The 20,417-nt window shown below is 37.8% G+C and overlaps 1 protein-coding gene across 10 annotated transcripts in view; it reads right to left on the bottom strand.

Moving 5' to 3' along the window:
* Positions 1-20,417, bottom strand: part of LOC131433183 (choline/ethanolamine kinase) — a 43,837-nt gene that overhangs the window by 10,665 nt on the left and 12,755 nt on the right. For 8 of the 10 annotated variants that reach the window (XR_009230036.1, XR_009230037.1, XR_009230035.1 and 5 more), the window contains one exon: positions 3,086-3,337. Coding sequence is in view for 7 of the 10 variants with exons in the window: in XM_058600068.1 (XP_058456051.1) it covers positions 3,086-3,337 (252 nt within the window). In the remaining 3 variants the exon portion in view is untranslated. Of the gene's footprint in view, positions 1-3,085; positions 3,338-3,399; positions 3,633-20,417 lie in introns of those variants that run through there. The other 2 variants (XM_058600067.1, XM_058600066.1) reach the window with 2 other exon arrangements.

Raw genomic sequence — 20,417 nt, 5'->3', positions numbered from 1 at the left:
CAATATTACAGAACTTCATCAAAAAGTAATAATCTCGCAAAAATATCAGATTAAACTAATCCAACTTGAGAAAGACAGTTAAGGTTGTAGATGTACTGCACCTTGTATTGCATTTTTGACTGTCAAATAAACACGTTGGTCATTTTCAAGGTAGACTGCTAGGCAACGCTGAATATTATTCATCGATCTAAAAGAGAAAATGCACCATATTGCATCATGACCACTGATGTAACGACACAGTCACATTGAACTACTTCATGACTATTACTCCGACAATTTCGCTTCAATTGTTGACGTGTTTCAATGGCTTTCATCGAATTATAATGTCACAATGTTTGATTTTGGATTCTGAAAGCTGTTGGCAATAATGGTAATGCCATTATCTAACGATTGTCGATTGTAATTACATTTTAGCTACCTCTAACAGACTTGGCGGAAATGGTCAATCGAACTAGAGAAATATGTGTGTCTTGAGTGACAGGCGATGGCGGAACCAGTGAAACGTGTTAAGTCCAGGTGGGTTATTTTGCGCACCGGGGGGCGACTCACTATTTTGAAGTATCCCTCAATTCGAATGGAATAGTAATATAGTTATAAATATAGTTTAAAACTCATTTTTTATACTTACAAAAATTTTAGGCCATGGATTTAGTTGATACTGTAAAAGACACCCCAGAGCTACAATTGTTAAATAAGCTAAGTAATCTGTGACTTTGTCGATAATCAGAGTTGAGCCCTGCACTGAAAAAAAGAATACGGTAGTTCTACGTTGACGTGGTGAAAAAAAACAATGTTAAATAAATTGTGAGTTGATTCTTGGATAATAATGAATCTACCATAATATTTTTGAAACGACCATGAGTTCCAATCAAACATTTGTGGTCGCCTTTACTATTTTGTTTGGCATGTTTAATACAAACATGTTCTTTCCGGTGGATACAACTAATTACGTTTTTGGTTTTACCATGAGTTTCCTCAGGCTAACTTTAGCTGAACATGATTCAAATTTTATAATAACCATGAATATGGTAATTTTATACGTCAATGAAGTACCCGCCATATTGTGAAGAATTCGTAAATTTGACATGCCATGTGAGAATGAATTAATAGTGATTATTTAAAATAATAAAATTGAAAATGTCACGTGTTGACTACGTATTAGATCGGTAATTCAACTTTGGTATTTCGAATTAGTGTATTTTTTTTTGTCGTCCTCTAGAAAGTTACGAAAATCCTAGCCCTTACTTTTGCACCAAGCGAAAATCATCAACATTTCTTTAAATTCGTTATAAAATGCAAACAACACACCTGAATCTATGTTGCGGTTAATAGAGTTGGCAAAGAAACAAAACTTTCGTCGTTTTCTTTTCTATTCTACATGTCAAGGCCACGCTTTCACTCATTTGCATCGATCGCGTATGCGCATTCGCTTTTCTTTCGACTTTGTCGACTTTTGACTATCTACACATTATTACAAGGTTCAAATTCTACTGAACAAGCTAAGGTTTTTGCATAAATAGTCATTTATATAGCAGAGTTGTTACATTTTTTTTGTGGTTTACTCGACTTACAATGAACGAATTGTGATAAAATCGGATACTATATCTTCGCATCGGCTCTAAGAAACAATATCACAGAAAAATTAATTTGATTGATGTCAAATATATTATATATCAATAAGGATCGCTCTTGCGATTCACGAGGGACATAACAGTAACACTGCGGTGGCAAGAAAGATTACTAATACACTACAATTTATTCCAATCAGTGCACTGAATCAAACAACCCCAAATATATAAAACATTTCTCCACATTCACTGTACGAAAAAATACGTTGTAAATACAATCTTTTACTATTTCGTGAGAGAATACTTTGTTATATAAAAAATATGTGAAATTTATTTCCAAACTATGTAAAACTCAAAATGTAAACGCAGAACTAAACGAATTCATCTGATTTCAAAACCTCAACGATTGGGATTTGGCAAAAAAATCGACTACACAAAAATATCGATATCACCTTGAACAGTTGATGGATTCTTAGAATCTTTCATTCGTTTGGTTGGTATTACGATAAGGTATCTAAATTTGGAACAAATTTTTAGTTTCCAAGCTCAATTATGACAGATATTCAAAAAAACTGCAATTTTTGGAATAAAAGTAAGAAAGTAATCATCAGATCCAAAAACAAAAATAATAGCGTTCATACATCCTGGAAGCCCTGTCATTTGCAACTAATTTGGTCAAAATCGGTCAAGCCTTCTCTGAAATTCGCGTATTTTTATTTTTCACATATATACATATACGCAGACATTTGATCAGTTTGTTTTAAAATTTGAGTAAACTCTAAACCTAATTTTTATATTTATAAAAAAGTTAAAAATGTGAAAAAGGTAAAACTACATTTTGGAGCCTCCGATAAACAATGCTTCATATCTCAACACCAATCCATGAGTTCGTCATGTTTTCTTGTAATAATATGATCTACAAGTTCTCCGAAGAAATAAGTTCTCTGTGACGCAATATAGGAAAATTTTAGCTTTAACCTTTAATTTCTAGGTGGATTACTGCCAATTTTAATTATATCAAGAGAAGGGGATAATTCCAATCGAAAATTCTTTTGAAGGCATTTAGGCTACAAAATCAACTTCAGAAGCGCAAGCAGAAAACGCGTTCTGTACTAATTGGGACCACAGTGCACTGGAATAGGGGAAAAAGTCGCTTACAAAAAAATCGATGTTTGGGAATCAAACTTTCAATTAAATATATTGAAATATATCAAACCGTTTTTTTATTGCATTTTTCAATTTTTCGTGGGATACCCTGTATTAGAACAGTATTTTTAACTTGCTAAGTGTTCTTAATTTATGCGGTTTATTCACTAAATTTGTGTGGTAGTAGATAACTTCTAAGCATAACTCATCTGATTAAAAACTTTTGGTGATGCCCTAATGCATGATTACTCTACCATAACTGCAACAATGTAGTTGAATCAACTTTAATAATATATTTTCCATGTGACGTTCGGAATAAAGTTTAAAGTAATGCTAGGAATATAATGTTCAAGCAATCGTGTACTACTTACCTCTTTCGGTTCCAACATGGTCGAGTAACTATCTTTTCGAGGCCTCTTGGAACTGGTGCTGGAGAAAGAACCTCTCGGTGAGTCACTTTTGCAGTGCTCCGGTAGACTGACATAGTATAGGAAATTTGAAAGCCCTCCGCTGATTCGTTTCATTTGAAGTTCCTCCGCTGGAATAGTCTTCCACGCACCCGTCAGATAATCACGACAAATTCTAGCCGCTATATCACGCATATCTGCGGGTGATTTGGATGCCTTTAAAATAACACAGAGAAAAATGGTTAGGAACTCACGAAAAATAGTGTGCAAATCAATACCAATATTGCAAAATATTTGTTTCTTTGTTCCCAACTGTTAACACGTCAAATACTTTTTATATATAGAAAATACTAACACGATCTGTAACGTTGGTGCTCGATTAAATTAAATTAAAGTGCACTTTTCGAAAAATCGTCTGTTCTATTTAAAGTACCATAATATCATGCAAATCCACACAAAGTGAGAAAATCGATATGCAGCTGTTGTACGTATCATGCTTATTATTGTCTATTTACTAAACAGTATTGTATTCTTCTATCGGAAAAGCAACATAGAGCGCATTATGAAAAATGTATTGTGTAGAAAACACTTCTCTTGACTAAAGAGCAGATAAATTATGAGAGTGCAATAATCAAAATTAAGTTCGAATATTTCGTAAGAAGCACTATAGAAGTATGCGAATCGAATCGAAAATTTCGTTACTTGAGAATCATAGTACAAGTTATTTAGTGATAAAAAATTCATTGATACCAATACCAAAAGCTTGCTAGCTCTTTACATCTGTGGTACTGCTCGTAATATTTTTCTTAAATGTAATCTTAAACCAGTTTAACTGGATGGTTAATGGCGAATTTAAGCACTAATAAGTGAATATATTACAATTTACACCCGGTAGGTATACCTCATTGTATAAACAGTATTTAGGGATTTTGACAACAGACACCCCACATCATCGACACAGCGGACACGCATGCGTCTTTTGGTCTTCTGTAAAAAAAACAAAAGAAAGTATGCAGGTAAGTACGATATGTTTTGAGTAGACAATACAGTCCTTCGATAAGGTAAACTGATTCTATTATTGAACTACAAAATAGGCATATCATAAAGTAAAACTAAAATTAATAAAAATTGCAATAAAAACTTGCAATGAAGAAAATAATGAATGGTTTTGTTCTGTAAACAGCAAATAAAAATCTCAATCACCGCTGTCGTAATATGCAACGACATTCAAGGAATATTTTAAGCGTTTTTAATTATTTTTAAAAATACAAAAAAAATGTCCTAATCCACCTAGTGGTGTGATATAGCCAATCTTTTGAAATTTATTTATTTTTATCGGATATTTTCTAATACGACTTTGGACCGACTTTTAACACACATTCATTCAGATTGTTTCGATTGGTTCAGAAAAGCATGACTCATTCAGATTTTCATTGGTTCAGAAAAGCATGAAAAGCATGACAACGCTTATGTAGCATATCCGATAACATTCTGGAAACCTTAATTTTTTAATAATAATACATTTTAACTTGCGGATAGAAAAAAGTGCTTTGTCGGTTATGGTATAAGTGACGTACCATTACATTTCCGAAACCAGAGTTGATAGTCTATTGATCTTCGAACTTGATGCACAACCCAATATAAACTTTCAAACAAGTTTAGGTTTGAAGAAATCGGTTCAGCTATTTTTTAGAAAATTGAGCGAAAAAAATGACGTTTTTTCGGTTACGTCATCTACACCATTATATCTCCAGAATCGAAAGTGACAGCCAATTGATCTTCGTACTTGATTCACAACTCAATAGTAGCTTCAGAACTAATTGGCTCCAGTGGCACACACATACACACAGACATCGTTTAATCTCGTCGAGCTGAGTCGAAAGGTATATAACACTAGGGGTCTCTGAGGCTGCAATCGAAAGTCGGGGTTTTCAGCAATTCTATTACCTTTCCATAGGGAAAAGCAAAAGGTATAGAATTCGCTCAAGGCCGAGTCTCATATACCAATCGATTCGGATCGACGAACTGAGCAAATGTCTGTATGTGTGTTATTAACAAAGAGGTCGAGATGAAGGGTGTCCTCTTCAACCTGAACACTATTGAATGTTTTTGAGATCGGATGTTTACTTTTCGAGTTAGGGGCTGTCCATAAAAGACGTCACGCTTTTTTTGATGATTTTTGACTCCCCCTCCCCCCTTTGTCACAAATTGTCACAGAAGCTAAGACCCCCCACCCCCCTTATGTCACATGTCACGAATGCAAAATAAATAAAATTCATCTCAATACATTTTCAATATGAATGACAAACCATACAAATATGAGGGAAAAAAGGGATTTATTACATGCTGTCATTAGATTAAAAAAATCACTAAAACTACAAAATCATCAAAATTATTTTATTAATATCAATTATATAAATTACCGAAAGTATTTGGTTGGAATTGATGAAACATTTAAATCATCTGTTTTATTCTTCCTAGGAATACACAGATATATTATTGTTTTAGGTAAAGAATAATATTTCCTTAATGTAGCATACATTGCTGAGAAAATAAAGAATAAAACCTCATCAAAACGAGATCACTGCCGAAGAATCTTTTCTTGATCAGTTGATCAGTGAATTTTAAATCACATCGATCAATATCGGTACTGATCTTCCGTCACACAATGGGTAGTGATTTTGAGCTAAAATGATTCTTGATTTATGTAAGTTCAATCATTGGATGATTCGATAAGCTTTGATGTTGGTGGAGGAAAATCACATATGATCAAGATAAAACATGACATGATCTACGTCTGAAATCGTTGATCTCCCGCCCTTTTTCAAATGGAGTACAATTGAATAAACTGCATCAAAATCAGATAAGAGAAATTCTTATGATATACTATTATCAATGCTAGAAAATCAAATTACTGCAAAAATTGTCAGTGCATAACTTAAGTTAAACCGTTTGAAGGCATCTTTTTCTATTTTACTCATATTAGGCAAAATTTATTAATTTCGCTAATTTATTTGCTCCTCCGTGCACTTTTGCTGATCACAACAGAAATGATTTCCTGCATCATTCATTTTCGAATTTACAAGAAGAAGCTTTGACATTAACAAATACACGTTTGCCTATAGAATGTAAACGTTTATTGTGGAGATTTTTTTCAGGAAATAGGGCAAAGCAGTAATATAATTAGGTGTTTCAAAAATGCGCTCATTTAAAATATTGGACGTCACATTCCAAAAACCTCCCCCCCTTCCCCCTGTCACAAAAGGTCACGTTTTATGAAACACCCCCCTCCCCCTTGCGGCGTGACGTCTTTTATGGACAGCCCCTTATACGAATTTTTATGTCAGTTTTCAGTTTTTAACAATATCTGTCACAATTGTCCTTGTAAATAAAATATGTTTTGAGACTTAGATTTCATACGGTAACAGATGAACCATAGATTGTTAAAATCCATAGATCATTCGTAACCGAATGTTCGAAGTGAGCACACGCGTTTTTTTAACAATCGACATCGGTAAGACGAAGGTGCCTATCACAGCAGAGGCTGTAGTATAGGCATTAAATAAAAGTGATAAAAAGTAGCATCCCCGCAAGTGAGTTCTGTCTGTGCACCGGTTTTGTATCGGTATCAACAGTAGACGCTATTGTGCTATCCTCGGGCAGCAGTTATTTCTATTGTTTGCTACCCGCATCGCAGCAGCCAAATCCTGAGTCAAGGTCACGCTGAAGCACAACGAAGGAGTGAAGGAGCAACTCACCTAACAGCTTACCGTGACATACTGTTAAGTATTTTCTCAAACTTTTTCTTTCAACTTTTACTATTCATATATTTTCTTTTCATTTTATTTCTTTCTTTCTCATTTCAAGTGCGGGAGACTTCTTTACTCCCGCACTTTAAATATGAATATTGATGACAGTGGGGGTGTCTCGGAGGAGGGCGAAGCTGAACGAATGAACGAAGAACATTTAGAGGCTGAGTTTGCTTCCGAGATGCCATCTACCCCTCCTATACCATCTCCCCCTCCGATACCATCTCCCTCTCCGATGCCATCTCCCTCTCCGATGCCTCCATCTCCCTCTAAGATATTGCCTGCCCGCCAAAAAGTTTACCAAGACGATGGCTCGGGGGGTCCGTGGGTGGTATACTTCCGGCCCAAATTAAAGTCTCTCAGAGTTTTAAATATTGCTCGGGACCTGGAAAAACATTACTCGGCAATAAAAACAATAGATAAGGTTTCGCCAAACAAGTTACGCGTTGTTGTGTCCGACCTGAAGCAAGCAAACGCGATTGCTACCAGCGAGTTGTTCACGAAGGAGTACCGCGTGTACGTCCCGTCTCATGTGGTGGAGATCGACGGTGTGGTCCGTGACGAAAGTCTGACAATCGAAGATCTGATGAAGGACGGGGTAGGCCGTTTCAAAAACCCCGACCTTCATCCAGTGAAAATTTTGGAGTGCAAGCAATTGCACTCCAAATCGATAGATGGTAAATTTTACCAATCGGACTCATTTCGCGTGACTTTTGCCGGATCTGCACTTCCAAATTACTTGGTAGTGAGTGGAGTTCGTCTACCTGTTCGGCTGTATGTACCGCGGGTAATGCATTGTACAAGCTGCAAACAGTTAGGTCATACGGCAACCTATTGTTGCAACAAACTGCGATGCGGCAAATGCGGAGAGGCCCATGAGGACGATCTCTGCAGAAGAGCAGTGGAAAAGTGTTGCTACTGCGGGGAGAATCCTCATGATCTTTCGGTGTGCCCTACGTACATACAGCGTGCGGAGAAATTGAAGCGATCCGTGAAAGAACGTTCCAAACGTTCTTATGCGGAAATCTTAAAAAGAACCACTCCATCGACCCCTGAGAACCCGTTTGCAATCTTGCCAGTTGAAGAGGATACCTCTGACGACCCAGGCGAAGGACCTTCCTACACACAGGTTGAAGGAAGCAGGAAAAGACAAAATCTGGCTTCTCCCAAGCTTCCTCGTAAAGGCCTCAGACTGTCCTCTTCGTCACAAAAGAACCAAACGGAAACAAAAAGTGCTGACTCAAAACCGAAGCAAACACCTCCTGGGTTCAAAAAACTTAGGGATGATAAGGAGTACCCAGCACTTCCTGGGGCATCAAAAAACCCGAATGACCCCAAAGCACAACCAGAAAATCCAACAAACGCTGGATTATTGAAATTTTCTGATATCGTGGACTGGATATTAACAGCCTTCAATATTACTGATCCTCTGAAAAGCTTCCTAACTGCTCTACTGCCAACAGTAAGGACATTTTTAAAACAGTTGACTGAACAATGGCCCCTCCTTGCAGCGATCGTATCTTTTGATGGATAATTTACCACTGAGAATCGAAAATATTATCATTGTGCTTCAGTGGAATTGCAGAAGTATCATCCCAAAACTTGATTCTTTCAAACACTTAATACATACTCATAATTGCGATGTATTCTCCTTGAGTGAAACTTGGCTTACTTCTAACATCAACCTCGACTTCCATAATTTTAACATAATCCGCCTGGACCGAGAAGACTCTTATGGAGGGGTACTTTTAGGGATTAAAAAGTGCTATTCATTTTATCGTATTAACCTCCCCTCGACACCGGGAATTGAAGTTGTTGCTTGCCAAATTAATATTAAAGGCAAAGATCTATGTATAGCTTCTATCTACATTCCTCCCAGAGTCTCGATAGGGCATCGTCGGCTTGCAGACATCATAGAACTTCTTCCTTCACCGCGGCTGGTTTTAGGGGACTTTAACTCGCATGGTACAGGATGGGGCTGCTTATATGATGATAATCGTTCTTCGTTAATCCAAGATCTGTGTGACAACTTCAATTTGACAATTCTAAACACGGGAGAAATGACACGGAACCCTAGACCGCCAGCACAACCAAGTGCGCTGGATTTATCCCTTTGCTCGACTTCGCTACAGTTAGATTGCAAGTGGAAGGTAATCTGTGATCCTCACGGTAGCGATCACTTGCCGATCATAGTTTCTATCACCAACCGTGGAAGACCATCGGAAACAATCAATGTTTCGTACGATTTCACACGAAACATTGATTGGAAACGTTACGCGAGCTCGATATCTGAGAAACTAGAAACATCACAGGAGCTTCCTCCGGAGAAAGAGTATACATTTTTGGCTAGCTTGATTCTTGACACCGCAATTCAAGCTCAGACGAAACGAGTACCTAGCGCGCAAACTAGTATGCGTTCTCCCAACCCATGGTGGGACAAAGAGTGCTCAGAGCTGAAAACGAAAAAAGCTTCAGCCTTCATCTCGTTTAGAAGGATCGGAACTCCAGATAATTATCGGAAATACGCGGCGTTAGAATTTCAAATGAAAAGTCTGATTAAAGCTAAGAAACGCGGTTACTGGCGAAGGTTTGTTGACGGATTAACGAGAGAAACAGCAATGAGCACTCTTTGGAATACGGCCCGTCGCATGCGCAATCGAAATCACGCGAACGAAAGCGAGGAATATTCTAACCGCTGGATATTTGATTTCGCTAAGAAAGTATGTCCTGATTCTGTTCCGGAACAGAAGATATCCCGCGTCGCGACATTGAATACAAACGAAACACCGTTTTCGATGGTAGAGTTCTCACTTGCGCTCTTGTCGTGTAACAATAGAGCCCCGGGGTTAGACAGAATTAAATTCAACTTGTTGAAAAATCTGCCCGACTCTGCCAAAAGGCGCTTGTTGAATTTATTCAACAAGTTCCTCGAGGGTAATATTGTCCCACACGAATGGAGAGAAGTGAGAGTTATTACTATTCAAAAACCTGGAAAACCAGCCTCCGATCACAATTCGTATCGGCCGATTGCTATGCTTTCCTGTATTCGGAAATTGTTGGAGAAAATGATTCTCTTCCGTCTAGACAATTGGGTCGAAACAAATGGATTGCTTTCAGGTACACAATTTGGGTTCCGCAGGGGCAAAGGAACGAACGATTGTCTAGCGTTGCTCTCAACAGAAATTCAAATGGCATTTGCTCGTAAAGAACAAATGGCATCAGTTTTCCTCGACATCAAGGGGGCATTCGATTCAGTTTCCATTAACGTTCTATCTGAGAAGTTGCATCAGCATGGTCTTTCACCAGTTTTGAACAACTTTTTATATAATCTATTGTCCGAGAAACACATGCATTTTGAGCATGGTGATTTGACGACAAAGCGATTCAGTTACATGGGTCTTCCTCAGGGCTCATGCTTAAGCCCCCTTTTATACAACTTTTACGTAAATAACATTGATGAATGTATCAACACATCTTGCACGCTAAGACAACTTGCCGACGACAGTGTTGTGTCTATTATAGGACCCAAAGCTGCCGATCTCCAAGGACCATTGCAAGATACCCTCGACAACTTGTCGACATGGGCTTTTCAAATGGGTATCGAGTTCTCTACGGAGAAAACTGAGCTGGTTGTATTTTCAAGGAAGCGAGAACCTGCGCAATTACAGCTTCAACTAGGGGGTGAAACCATAGCTCAGGTTTTCACATTTAAATATCTCGGGGTCTGGTTCGATTCCAAAGGTACCTGGGGATGTCACATTAGGTATTTGAAACGAAAATGCCTACAGAGAATCAATTTCCTTCGTACAATAACCGGAACTTGGTGGGGCTCTCACCCAGGAGACCTGATCAGGTTGTACAAAACGACGATATTGTCAGTAATGGAATATGGATGTTTCTGTTTCCGCTCCGCTACGAATATTCATTTCATTAAACTGGAAAGAATTCAGTATCGTTGTTTACGTATTGCCTTGGGTTGCATGCAATCAACCCATACGATGAGTCTTGAAGTGCTGGCGGGCGTCTTACCGTTGAAAAACAGGTTCTGGGATCTCTCATATCGACTGCTAATCCGATGCGACATTTTGAATCCGATGGTGATAGAAAACTTTGAAAAGCTCGTCGAGCTTAATTCACAAACCCGTTTTATGTCCTTGTATTTTGACTACATGGCTCAGAATATAAATCCTTCTTCGTTTGTTCTCAATCGTGTTCATTTTGTGGATACTTCTAATTCTACTGTGTTTTTCGACACATCCATGAAAGAGGAAATTCGTGGAATCCCGGATCCTGTACGCCCTCAAGAGATCCCAAAAATTTTTAATAATAAATTTAAAGAAGTCGACTGTAATAAAATGTTTTACACTGACGGATCATATCTAGACGGGTCCACTGGCTTCGGTATATTCAATGTAAATTTCACCGCTTCCTATAAACTCAGTGATCCAGCTTCAGTTTACGTCGCAGAACTAGCTGCAATTCAGTATAACCTTGAGATCATTGACACTCTGCCCACAGATCACTACTTCATTGTATCGGACAGTCTCAGTTCCATTGAGGCTCTCCGTTCAGTGAAGCCTGGAAAGCACTCACCGTATTTCCTGGGGAAAATACGGGAACAATTGAGTGCTTTATCTGCAAAATCATACCAGATTACCTTGGTTTGGGTCCCCTCACATTGTTCCATACGGGGCAATGAGAGGGCGGACTCGTTAGCCAAGGTGGGCGCACTAGAAGGTGATATCTATGAAAGACCAATCTGCTTCAATGAATTTTTCAGTTGCTGTCGTCAGAAAACTCTAGCCAGCTGGCAGAATACATGGAATAGTGGAACTCTGGGACGATGGTTACACTCAATAGTCCCACAGGTATCGACGAAAGCTTGGTTCCGGGGGTTAGACGTGAGCCGAGACTTTATTCGTGTAATGTCAAGGCTCATGTCTAATCATTATATGTTCAGCGCGCATCTCCGTCATGTGGGGCTCGCTGAGAGTGGTGTCTGCGTTTGCGGTGAGGGTTATCATGACATCGAACATGTTGTTTGGACATGTGTCGAGTATTGTGATGCCAGGTCCCAACTCATAGGTTCCCTTCGGGCCCGAGGTATACCACCCTTCGTACCAGTCCGCGACGTCTTGGCAACTCGAAATCTTCCTTATATGACTCTCATCTATAACTTCTTGAAAACTATCAATGCTCAAATTTAGTGCTCTCCCTATCTCTTTCTCGTCTACAGCTCTACCGCACTCTTCTTTACGTTGCTGGAAGTATGGCCTGTGTAAACGATGCTTCGGAGCATGCACCTGCCTTGAACTGACTGAGTTGCTGGAAGCTACCCAAAAACGTCACATCAACGTCAGAACACACCAACGAAGCATCCCAATCCAGAATAATCTCTTCATTGCTACAAGCTGAAAAACATGAAGATTCATCGAACGCAAAATGTGTCTGAAAGATGTATGCCACAAACCAATGATGTATTCAAATTTCAATTCAATACTGTGTAGGTCCCACCCTCCCTATGTCCCCTTACTAACTGGGGAGTATGCCGCCCCGTAATACGGCATCCCTTTCTCTCCCCCTAACAACAAGACAATCGGCCACGTTAAGCTAAAGCAAATGAGCCTAATAAAAAATTTTATTTGAAAAAAAAAAAAATCCATAGATTGTTTTTATGGAAGATTTTTGTGTACGTGACTTTCTCCCCTATTCCAGCAGTCGGAGCTTTGAGTCCTAGATAATAAAGTGATGCTTGGGAGCAAAGTTATTTATACTGTTGTATACATTTATTTCTAAGCACCAAACAGACTGTGTACAGTATCCTTTTTCATGACATTTAGTCTCGTTTCGATTTTAGCACGGTTGTTTGGCAACATAATCGTTCAAATATGACATAGGTATAAGAAAGATGACAGTATTTTCGATTCCAAAAAAAAAATTTGGACATATTTATATTGATTCAAACTGCTTACAGCAATAATTACTGGAAGAACTTAACTTCTTACACCCATATACCATTCGAATCAGCTCATCGAGATCAGCAAATATGTGTAAATGTGTGACAAATAATGCCACTAAATTTGCTCGGAGATGGGTTAACCGATTGCTACAATCTATGTAAAGCCCTATATACAAGGTTCCTTTATTTCTTCTTCTGGGTCCGGAAATATAGGATAAGATGTGTAGCGAAATTATTATATCGAAATTATTATATTCTCGTGCATGGGTAAACCGATTTCCTCCATCTAAGATTTTAAAAAAAAGTATTTAGATCCCATAAAATCCGACTTCCGGTTCAGAAGATATAGGGTGATTAGTATAAAAATGTCAATTTCACACGAATTAATCGGGTTTGTAAATTTTGATAATTTTTTTCAGTTTTACCGGTATTCGGTTTTCGATCCCGGAAGGCTACACTTCAGCCATCTCCGGGATAATTATGCGGAGAAAAAAGAAATGCATTTTGTCGATTACGTCACTTTTGCCATTATATCTCCGGAACCGGAAGTGATCTTCGAGCTACATTCACAACCAAAAACTGGCTTTCAAACGAGCTCAAGCTGGTTGAAATCGGTTTAGCCGTCTCCGAGAAAAAAATGCATTTTGTCGATTACGTCACTTATACCATTATATCTTCGGAACTTTAAGTGACATCCACTTGATCTTCGAACTTAATGCACATCCTAAGAGTAGCTTTGAAACAATCCTAAGATTGTTAAAATCGGTTCAGCTACCTCCGAGAAAATTATGCTTTCCGATCTCGTCAAGCGGAGTCGAATGGTATTTAACACAGGGGTCTCCGAGGCTCCAATTAAAAGTACGTTTTTTCAGCAATTGTTATAAATTATGTTATAAAAGATTATGTTACACAAAAGTACTTTAATTACGTGTAACGTTGAAAGAATGTTATGTTTTCATTCATAGGCTATTATTAGGTTTAAACTAAGAAACTAAGCGAATTACGGGTGTAATCTGAGTCATAATAATATTTCACATACGTCAACGAAACGAACATGGGTGACATGTGATCACCTTTCACCCAGTCTTTCTGGGTTTGATTACTAACCACACTTGTAGAGTGGCCTTAAAGATTTTCTCATCCAAAAAAATCCGTATATAAAAAATAGCAATAGCATATTTCAAATTTTGTTACATCGACGCAATAGTTACTATTTACGGAGCTTAATATGTGCCCTAAACAATCCTCACTTCGATTATAACAAGGTTAGGGGAAAAAACACATAAATAAACGCACGAGGGTGTCTTCACATGCAAACTATATCTTATCAGGGAGCTGCGATTCAAAGATAACACACGGAGAGATGGGTGAGGAAGGGGGAGGTGGTGGTTTGGCGATGGTTGACACTTCATGGTCATTTCTTTTTAATTTCCATACAGCTACGCAATACATTATTATGATTTTTTTTATTTGCTGGTGCGTTAAGTTGACAGGGCTGGGAACTATAGAGACCTATCTCGTCTGTTGAGGTTATATGCTCGATTATGTTATTTCCGATTATTTTATTATTTTCGATTGTAAAGGTTTTCAGTAACTCCCAATGATAGTTTCACGGCATCGCAACACTGATTCACTCCCGGACGAGAAAAATCTTTCTTCCTCGAACAAGAAATACACATATTTTCGTCGCACTAGTGCAAACCCATATGCACACAAGTTGAGAGCCTCATCGGAAGTCACATTATCATGTTTATCTTTTACAAATTGTATCGAATCGGAAGAATTGCGAATAGATCAGGTTAGATGCTTTGGTACTCTTTATCTATCTATCGCACTCCACATCCCATTGCGTTCAATATAGAACGACATCAGACAGCCAAACTTGGTCTAGTTATTGGGACTCAAATAAAATAATTTAATAACAATAGTAATATCTCCTTACAGTTTTGCATACTTGTGAGATTAGATAATCACACCATGTTTTGTCGTGAATACGACTTACTTTACTATGGGGCGCCTTTTCAAAATTAGCCATATGGAAGAATGGGCAGAACTTAATCGTGAATATCTCGACTTGTATTAATGGTAGCAACATAATTCTTTCACCATTTCATCAAAAATATGATCAGGAATTCAGGATAATATTTTGAACAGTGTGCGATAACCACAAACAATTCAAAAATTAAGTTTTCTTAAAATTTGAAAACAACGCGGAAAATTCTTTACTTTCGCTTGGGTTTTTCGCGCAAGGACGACGATTTTGAGGTAGTCAGGCACATATCTTCAACTGAATGCATATAAAAGGGGAACCGTGGTCGAAAATCGATCATTTCTTTTCGTGCGTTCGATGGAAGCAGACGTCGTGGGAGTGGAATCATCAACCAGCAGCGACGGAGAATGCACCTTCTGCGTGGTTACAACCTCAAACGCTCAAGTCGCATCTCTCATTCGCTTGCTGGCCATCAAGGCGAGAACCAGCAGCGACTGAAACTGGATTCTGAGCCTGTTATTGGATCTAAATTTAGGTCTTGAACTCAGGGTCCAGTTCTCTATTCCAGACTTCTATTCGGTTCTTCTTAAAACCATAATAATACTCCTAAAGAATTATGCGGAATTTACTTTACTGTACCTCTATACAACCCATTTTTGTCGTGAATACGACTTACTTTACTATAGGGTGCCTTTTCAAAATTTACCCTCTGAGAGAGTGATAAGAATCAGAACGCGTTCTAAGGAAGAGAACAAAATATCTGCTGCTGTACAACAAATCGTCCGGGAAAAATGTTCCGAAAAGTGGTGAATATCGCAGTGAGTTCCTCAATTTGGTCCTTGTGAATGCTAGAAACGAGTCCCTTCAGCATATTGATAGTTTCTTTCAATAAAATATGCAAATCCGAAATGAAATAATCGACATTAAAATTCTGTATGCGGCTATTTTTATAGCCGTTAGGACCGCCCATTAGTGAAAAAGCTACAAACGAAATCAGGTAGAAACAAGCCTCTCAACAAAACTTGAATCAGTTTGGATTGTATCGCCACTGCGAGCAGATGTGTTTTGTGTTGTCTGCACGCTTTCGACAAGAGCGATTACGTCACAGCTGCCAGTCATTAGCATTGGGAAAAAACAACGATGGAGAGCATTGCACAACATCAGCCGTTCTAATGGCTCTAAAAGTTTTCTAAAGAACTATTAGGATTTGTTGTTCGCAAATCGTAGGGAAATATCCTCAGTTTACTACAATTCAAGAACAGTTTGCTTAGATTTGTGCACTTTTCGCTGTGTGAAACTCACAGTAATCGAGATCAAGTGAAGCCTTCTTTGTTTTTGCGAAAAATGTTCCAGAGTTTAATGTCGTAGAGAATTACGCAATTTGACTTTTCTGAATGCTAGAAACGAGTCCCTTCAGCATATTGATAGTTTCTTTCAATAAATTATGCAAATCCGAAATGAAATAATCAACATTAAAATTCTGAATGCGGCTATTTTTATAGCCGTTAGTACCGCCCATTAGTGAAAAAGCTACAAACGAAATCACATAAAAGGAAATCTCTTAACAAAAATTGAATCAGTTTGGATTCTATCGCCCCTATGAGCAGATGTGTTTTGTGTCGTCTGCACAGCTAATTTCGCTTTCGACAAGAGCGAATTCGTCACAGCTGCCAGTCATTAGCATTGGGAAAAAAACAACGGTGGAGAGCATTGCACAATATCAGCCGTTCTAATGGCTCTAAAAGTTTTCTAAAGAACTATTAGGATTTGTTGTTTGCAAATCGTAGGGAAATATCCTCAGTTTACTACATATCAAGAACAGTTTGCTTAGATTTGTGCACTTTTCGCTGTGTGAAATTCACAGTAATCGAGATCAAGTGAAGCTTTCTTTGTTTTTGCGAAAAATGTGAAAAAGGGGAATGCGTGCATAATTCATACAATTGATATTCGGAAGTGTTAAGGAACATGTCAGTTGTTTTCGTATTCACGACATCCAGTTATGTCTCTGACATTACCCACCCGCCTTTTTCATCCCTACTTTTCAAATATTGGTCAAATAATCAATGATGACTATATAATGACTCTACTTGTATGACAAAAATAAGGGACAACTATGTTATTACGCTACAAGACAATCCTACATCCTATCGCTACATCCTGATCAATATATCATATCTAAACCATTTCTCTTTATGATACTTGTTTGAATTTTTTTTTTAGTTTAACTGCTAACAAGACCAGACTTATATCAGTCTATTATTATTATTAGTTTGTTATTAACTTGTTACGGCTTGATTTGGAATTTGTTTCAAATTTTTTCGTCGCTGTAACAAGTAAGACTATTGTACCAATAATCATCTCATTAGTAGAGTCGCCATAATATTTTGCCGAATACTCGACTTTCAATCAATTCAAAACTGTGATCAAATCAGATACAATCACCCCGATTCTGTACGAAATTTGGCATTCTGTAGCTCGATCGAGTGCGAGTTTTCCATACAAAAGCATCACTCGATCGAATTATAGAATGCAAATTTTTACATTCGTTCGAGAAAATCCGATTCGATCGAAATACAGAATAGGGGTTAATATCTTTGCTTCGTCTCTAACACTTTTGAAAAATCATTCTCTTATACCTAGTAATTTCAAGGATATTCTGTGAAATTTTCAAGCCCATTGGAATGAATTTATAAGCCTTTATCTATGATTATCTCATTTTACGAAAAAGCAAGAGCTCGGCGCACAGTCCCAATTTTTTCGATTGACTTATAAACTTGACAAAACATTCTTGAAATGTTTTATTATAAAAAAATACAAAAGAAAAAATATGATTTTTTGAAGTGTTAGACCCTACGGGCTCCCTAGAACAATAAATCGTTTCCTCCGATTTTATAGACAATGAACTTTAGGCGCGTTTTTCTCGAAAGCAGGTTTTGAAAGTCCGTGTCCATCGTCATTCGAAAACTAGTTTACCAATTATTTTAAAACTTTGCACGCACTTTCTACATGTAAAATATTAGACCCCAACGTTTTCTTTTCCATTTTTGTTACTTTGGGGGGGGGGGGGGTTATTACAACAAAAAATGACGGATTTTTTTATGTGAAAAATCGAAGTTTTGATTTTAAACAATTAAAAATTCATGATATTAAAAACCGGCCTGACTTTTGCCTTTTGTTGTATAAAGGATATATAATAATAAAATGGAAAAACTGTAGTTTGATCGGAGTCAAGAAGAACTCTACTGCTCTAGTATGTTCGAGCCCCGAGCTGGAATGATTCTTAGTGTCATTAGGATCGTAGCACTAGCCATGCAATCAATCGGCTGGAAAGTCTGTTGAAGCAGAAGGCCAAATTCCACAAAAAGAAAGTAATACCAAGATTTTTCTTTGCTTGGACTCATTACAATTGGGTTACAAAATTGGGTTATTTTGATTAAGCACGAAGAACAAAACGCAGACCCTTCCGATTACGGAGACAATCTTAGACTACACATCACGAAAAAACCATTTAAATTTACGTCTTTATAGATGTTGCAGATCATTTAAAATTAAAATTCAAAACGTGTAAAAATTAACCACTTCTTAATGCTGAAATTCAGATCAGAACAGACGCAAAATGTATTGTTACATGGTGTTATAGGTGAATATTCTGCCATCACCCAAGAAATTACGACACGCTTGAATTTACGTGTAAGTTTATTTTTGTCTTTCTCATATAGAAAGGTTATGCTGTGAACAGGGGTTTTCAATACATCATTGTGTTCATATGTAAATTTTTCCAATCTGTTTTCTCCGTTAGATACTGATCATATTAAAACTAGCTCAAGACGGCGCTATGTCTTATCAAAGACTAAAAACAAACCTCACAAACTTAGATTCAAATGAAAAATCTTGTGGGCCCATATTGAATTTTTGAATTACAGTGTGAAGATTGTTCAAATATGTATACAAATACCTCTCACTAAAAGAGGAGAAGTAAAAAACGTAAAATAATTGATAAAGTTGCCTCTAAACTATTCCAATCGGTAACCATTGTGAGTAGACGGTCGAAAAAAATAATTTAGGCTTTCCTGCTTCCCGGTTTTCGCTTAACGATCGGAGATTGCAGCCATAGATTCAAAATAGGATCCCCGTCAGTTTTATCAAACTAACTTCGATTATATCGATTCACGGATTCTGGTTTCGTATCCTCAGAAATAGTCTAATCGAAGTGAGTACTGTTTCACTTTGTAGGTTATACTATTTTATGGCCAAAACTTCTTGTTCTGTAAGAATAAAAGAAATTTATCTGACACGAATGCCAAAAAGATGGTAAAGTGTCAGAATATTCTGAAGAATACCACACATTTATATATGGGAATATGTGAGATATGATAAAGGCATCATTAAACCACTAGGCGGATTAAAACATGTTTTTCTTATAATGTACTATTAGATCATAGACCAATAAGTTTAGATGGCTTATGGCGAACATATCCGGAGATACATTCGAAAAAGAAACGCTACCGACCAGCGTCGCTTTTACGTATTAATGGGCCCGGGGGCAAGATTTTGTTGTGTGCCCCTAGCTGACTGAATGCCTTTTTTTTGCTCGATTGGTCCTGTCCGTGGCCCCCGAAGACCGTGGGCCCGGAGCGCTTGCCCCCACTGCCGCTAAGTAAAAGCGGCCCTGATACCGACAAATCGCCCTTTTTTCTATCCGCACATTTCTTTTGACGGTAACTAAACCGATTTCGACATACCAACTGGATCCCGTTTTTCAGCAGCCAAGAGGTCAATGATCAAGTTAAAACTGCTAATAATTTCGGTTCCAAAAATAAGCGACGAAAACGTTAAAGCACACTTTTGACATCTAAATTATTCTGGAGATTATTGGATCTACCGACAGAGTTATTGAACGTACCAAAAGAACACACAGTTTGTCTAACACATTAAACCCATTAAAGTATGTATCTAAAACAGGTTCTGCAAATAATGTGTTCCAGTTTTATATTGTTGTGTTATCAAGCGATGAGTAGCAAATTAGAGCCTTCAATATATAGAGGAGAGCTACTGCATTTGATCTCAATTTAGTTGTACTAGGGTAACCATATCCCTATTTATGATATCTACACATTTCATCTTATCTATTGAGCTATTAGTAGGAGGGAATTTCATGCTGGAAGAACTTTTTTCCAGGTATTCTAAATGGCGTACGTTTATTACGCATGCGCTTGAAGAAGGCTATACCTTCTTATGTGAATTTCGGCCAAGATACAAGAATTCCGTGCAAATTACTTGTTATCTATGACAATCAGATGGCCACATGCCAATATTGCCAAAAAGCCGTTCACTATGGTAATCCATGTGAAAAACTGAACAAGAAGACATCTGCACCAAATGACAACAGCGCTCCCTCCACACTAACCCCAAAAAACTCTAGCACATCGGAGACAACAACAATGAAGCTTGCTCGTCAACGAAACCAGTTGTACCCTATGTAGGGCAAGGTACACTATCTACAACTAACAACGCACCCAACGCTTGAACAAATGTAAG

This window comes from Malaya genurostris, chromosome 2, assembly GCF_030247185.1.
Source record: "Malaya genurostris strain Urasoe2022 chromosome 2, Malgen_1.1, whole genome shotgun sequence".
Lineage (NCBI taxonomy): Eukaryota > Metazoa > Arthropoda > Insecta > Diptera > Culicidae > Malaya > Malaya genurostris.
The sequence above is the reverse complement of the archived record's forward strand: the minus strand, read 5'-3'. Positions and strand labels throughout refer to the sequence as shown.